Here is a 4,702-nt window from a genome sequence, read left to right as displayed (position 1 = left end):
GTGCAACCTACTTTTGTTTTTCCTTTTTAAAATTGAATATATGATACTATTTTGAATATTATCTTCATAGAAATATTCTCATTTGATGGAAGAGTGTGATGCTTCTAGATCGGTGTATACGACAAGAATTCTCTCTGCAAGAAGGCTTCTTTCTACTATTGACTTGTTGTGAAGATGTTGTTGCCATGTGTAAAATCACGAAAGCGATGTAGGAATTCTTGGTTTGCTAATAGTTCTATACGATTTATGTACAAGTAGTTTCTTTTCCTCAATATAGACTTGAGGTTACGATGCCTTTTTCTAGGTTGATGATAGGTAATCTTTCTCTTTGGATGTTGAGGCCTTCGGTTAGGTCTCATGGTCAATCTTTAGAATGTTATTTATTTCACAGGCTGGAAAGATCATGCTCTGATACCACTGTAATATCCCCAGTAGAGACCCTCTTTAATCTATGAGGACAAAGGGTGTCTAAGGAGACAAGTCTCCTCTCTTTGGAATTATTTCCTTCATCTATCTTTAATCGCAACCTTTCACATATTAACAAATCGATGTTTGACTATGATAATAATTCATTGTTATCATGTCTTCTCTTAATCACGCTCAACATTTTCTTAGTTTCCTATTCTCCTTTGATAGTCTTGCCTTCTATATTGGAGATGTGTTTGTGTTACCAAAGGCACTTGTTCTTTTCCAACAGAATGTGAGGCATGAAAATGCAGTGGCCATAGCTGGATTAAACTATAATATATATGAGTGCCAACATACACCATAAATACATGTGTATGGATTCACATGGATGTATGGAGAACCAAATATGGATGATATTGATTTGATTTTAATGTAGATCAACTAATGAATCTTGAAGTAATTATTCATCCATGGAACCATCGAGAAGATATTAGAACTTAAACAATATGCACAATCTTATGTACCCATTTTATTAATATAAAATTGTAAATTGATAAATCAAAATTTACATTGTGAGAATTCTATAATTTTTCTTTACATCCATCTCTTAAAGTATGAAACAACTTGTATAGAATAAATTTAACAATGACTATGAGAAGATTTTGAACACCATACACATAAAAAAGGGGCAAAGATGATCTTCAAGTAATTGTTGCATTTTATATTATTAGTTTGAACAATTAATATAAATAATGTATTGCTTGAATAAATTAGTTAATTTACCAAAAAATATATACTTAAATGATATATAGGTATAATGTTCCATGGCCATTTAGTTTGCAGGGATCAAGAGTTTATGAAGATAAAAAAAAAAGGGGGATATAGAATTTTGCACCGTTGAGAAATAATGGTAGAGTTTAGCCACACAATTGCTATATACTCCAGTGATGGCGAGGAAATATTGATTGGTAATTCGTTCTGTCAGTACATGAATTAATTAAATATATTACAAAGTATGCAAAAAAATATTTAATTGGCTCATAATCATACCATTAATTTTTTAATGAAGAACCGAGATGATTCAGCTACAAGAGCTTATAGGAGGTTTCTCACCAAAAAAATAATAGAAAGGAATATTGGAGTCCAATAATTGAGTCATATGATAGTATAAATTCTATTAGCAAAGAGAAATAGAAGGTTTATCAACCTAAATATATCAAATGAGGTATTCAAACATGTAGTTCTAAGTACAAAAAATGAGAATGAGGAGCAAACAATATCTTTCATTAACACATAAACGAGCATGCCCTTTGCTATGGAAGTTGTCTCACTTATTGATGCAGTAAAATCATGGATATATAAAATAAAATCAAAATATTTAAACAAATAGAATATAATAAAATCGACATCTATTATAAGAGTGCTTTGTAATTTGGAAGTTGAGAGGATGAGAGAGCGTCTAAGGAAATCGTTAGGAAACAATGGCAGATTTGCAAGCAATGTTCACGGAGGGGAAGTGCCTGGGTTAAAAACGGATGCTATGAATAGCACAAGAGGACGGCAATAACTCTAAAAAGAGAGTTTTATTCAACTGTGAGGAAAAAGAATTGGGAAGGACGGTCTTCCCACGTTGTCCAGACCAGACCGCTTGTTTGTTTTATTTAATAGAAAAAAGCAAATTCTTATGCAAATTTCTTCTGAATGTAATCGGCAAGCTCTTGGGTGATGCGGAAGGCCTTGGCCAATACGGAATCTGGGAGAGGAGGATCCGCTGCAAACAGAGAGTTGGCGATTGTCTGAGCTCCCGGAAGCTGGCTGCTCAATGCAGCTATGGCCACCGCATTTTCATGCCCCACATTCTGCTGGAAATGCACAAGTGCCTTTGGAAACACAAACACATCTCCCTTCTCCAACGTTTTGCTGAAAAACTTGTTGGTGGTGTCAATGAAACCCACAAGAAGCTGGCCTTCCAGTAAAACAAGAACTTCAGTGGCTCTTGGGTGCGTGTGAGGAGGATTTATTCCACCCACTGCGTAATCGATACGGACCAACGATATTCCGAAGGTGTTGAGGCCCGGTATCTGCATAACATTGGCCATCGTTACATTGGAGCCCACTGCATTGTCGGTGTTCCCTGCCTGCCCAAGTCCCCCGAAGAAGAAGTCCTCTGCCGAAACATCCTTGGGATCTTTGCAAACGAACCCGTTCACCTTAACTGTTTTAATCAATTTGTTAGCAACAACTCATATCACACCATTGTATTTTAATTAATTTGTGAGCAACTCGCCTGATAAGCAAATCAAATAAAAGTTATGTACTCACCCATGCTTTCCTTGTCTGCGACGCAGAAATCTTGCAAGGGATCGGAATCCGCTGCCATGACATTATCACTGTACCAACATATCAATAGGAAAAGTCCCAACGTGAAGTAAATCATGCGGTTACCCATTATAAATAGAGACACAGAAGAATCAGACAGAAAAGCTCGGGATATGAATGTGTAGTCGAATTGTGTATTACAATCCCATAACATGTCTATTATATAGCGGGAAAATTAACTACTCTGCGAGGACTAATTCATGTTGACGTAATTGATTAATTATAATATAGTTTCTGTGTTGGGACTAATTCATGTTGACGCAGTCGTTAATTATTATAATATTATATGTTTGCAGAGTTGGTGCTCTTTATATTAAGTTGGGGTGACTACGTAAGCCCTACGACATATAGTTATCGAAGCTACCGTAGACGGATTCTCCTCATTCTTTTGGTAACGCAGAATCAGCAAATTCAAAGGAAATAATATATTGATTATTCTGAGCCGCCAGCGAATTGGCTAAAAAGGAAAATTTCTTACCTACTGTGTATTTTACTTATCTCTCTAGATGTAAATTGACTGAGATAGCGTTGACATTTTATTTTTTTTCTTTTGCTCTACATAGATGTAGCAAGGGCCAAGCTCTATAATATAATATTCTTTTTATATAAATTTTGGATGAGCAAAATTTCTTTTTGTTCATAGATTTATTTGGCTTATCTTCAAGTGTGATATTGTATCAAATATTGTTTATACTTTTGTACTGTCAATCAAAATTTTACATTAGAGTCAAAATATAATTTTATATTAAAATAGTAGAAATTTATCTAAAAGAGGAAGATATTTTATTTATATAATCATTTGACAATATTTGTGTAATTGTAATAGAAGATTCAAAGAACTTTCTAAGGAATAAAGAATTAGGAAAAAGATAATGGATCTAGATGTTAGAAAGGTTATAGCATCTGTAGGATGAGCTTTGATTGAGATTGAACTAGTAGATAAGAGATGGACTAAATAGTAGATCAAGAACTTTTGACTAACACAGCCTTGACACTTTATGTTTTTTCTATGTGGAAAGTAAGAATTTAGCTAGCGTAGCTGCCTTACAACAACGTTGTTGACGTTTTTTTTAGTCCATTTTGCAATCCCTATAATTTATCGAAAGGGCAAGTTCTTAGAAGACTCAAAGAAATTTCTAAAGAATAAACAATTGGGAAAAATAGAATGGATAGATGTTGGAAAGGTTACAACATCTATAAGGTGATCTTTGATTGGCATTGAATTGATAAATGAGAGATGACACAAGTAGTAGGCCAAAAAAAATTGTTGTGGGTAAAGTGAACATGATCAATTATTCATCTTATGTGTGATTTCCATCTATTGCTTCTAATAATGGATATCCTAAAGTGAAGTTTTAATTCTATCGATGAGAAGGTGTGTGTTACATGTGCAAGAAATGAGATGGAGAGAGTCATCATAGGTAGCTATTGAATTAAAAAATTAAAAAAATATATTCGAGAGGAAAATAACCTATATATAACTCTTTTATAAATATTATTAACTAGAAGGTTTAGCCTGACTAATAGCAAGGAAGGTTGGTATTAATAGTTGCTAGTATAATCTAGAATGTGCTAGCATGAATGTGACTCTAAATTTTCCTAAAAGGATTCCGCCATAGAGAACTAAATATCAAATGGATGAGAAATGAAAAAGCATCTACATCATCCAATGTTTTTAAAAACATAATTTTTCCCAAAATCCAAAGGGTTCTAGCATGCAAATTCTAATAAAAATACTCTAAAAGGTGAAGGATATGAATGAATATATGGGTTACACGATAATTATACTGCCACAAGAAATAAATACACATACACTACTAAGCAAATAATGAATGGAATATATCTCTCTACTCGAAAGGTCATTTTTGAGGGTAGAATAACATTAATCCAGTTGCAATAGAGAGGTGAAATAAAT

At 33.6% G+C, this 4,702-nt stretch overlaps 1 protein-coding gene across 1 annotated transcript; it reads right to left on the bottom strand.

Moving 5' to 3' along the window:
• Window positions 1-1,883: 1,883 nt before the first annotated feature.
• On the bottom strand, window positions 1,884-2,941 carry LOC131862547 (putative germin-like protein 2-3). Its single transcript, XM_059215023.1, has 2 exons — window positions 2,731-2,941; window positions 1,884-2,623 (listed from the first exon to the last, which is right to left on the bottom strand). Exons 1-2 carry the CDS (start codon window positions 2,939-2,941, stop codon window positions 2,091-2,093), a joined length of 744 nt encoding a protein of 247 aa, XP_059071006.1. The 3' UTR covers window positions 1,884-2,090.
• Between the last annotated feature and the right edge of the window lie 1,761 nt (window positions 2,942-4,702).

The sequence above is a fragment of the Cryptomeria japonica genome, unplaced genomic scaffold (assembly GCF_030272615.1).
Source record: "Cryptomeria japonica unplaced genomic scaffold, Sugi_1.0 HiC_scaffold_46, whole genome shotgun sequence".
Taxonomy (NCBI): domain Eukaryota; kingdom Viridiplantae; phylum Streptophyta; class Pinopsida; order Cupressales; family Cupressaceae; genus Cryptomeria; species Cryptomeria japonica.
Note: the sequence above shows the minus strand (reverse complement) of the source record. Positions and strands in the feature narration are given on the sequence as shown.

What these genes read in the sequence shown, in the direction of transcription:
- LOC131862547 (XM_059215023.1), bottom strand. Translation starts at nt 2,941, where the DNA reads ATGTTATGGGATTGTAATACACAATTCGACTACACATTCATATCCCGA. An exon ending in CGCAGACAAGGAAAGCATGG is followed by an intron (nt 2,624 to 2,730) that starts GTGAGTACATAA and finishes TGATTAAAACAG; the next exon opens with TTAAGGTGAACGGGTTCGTT.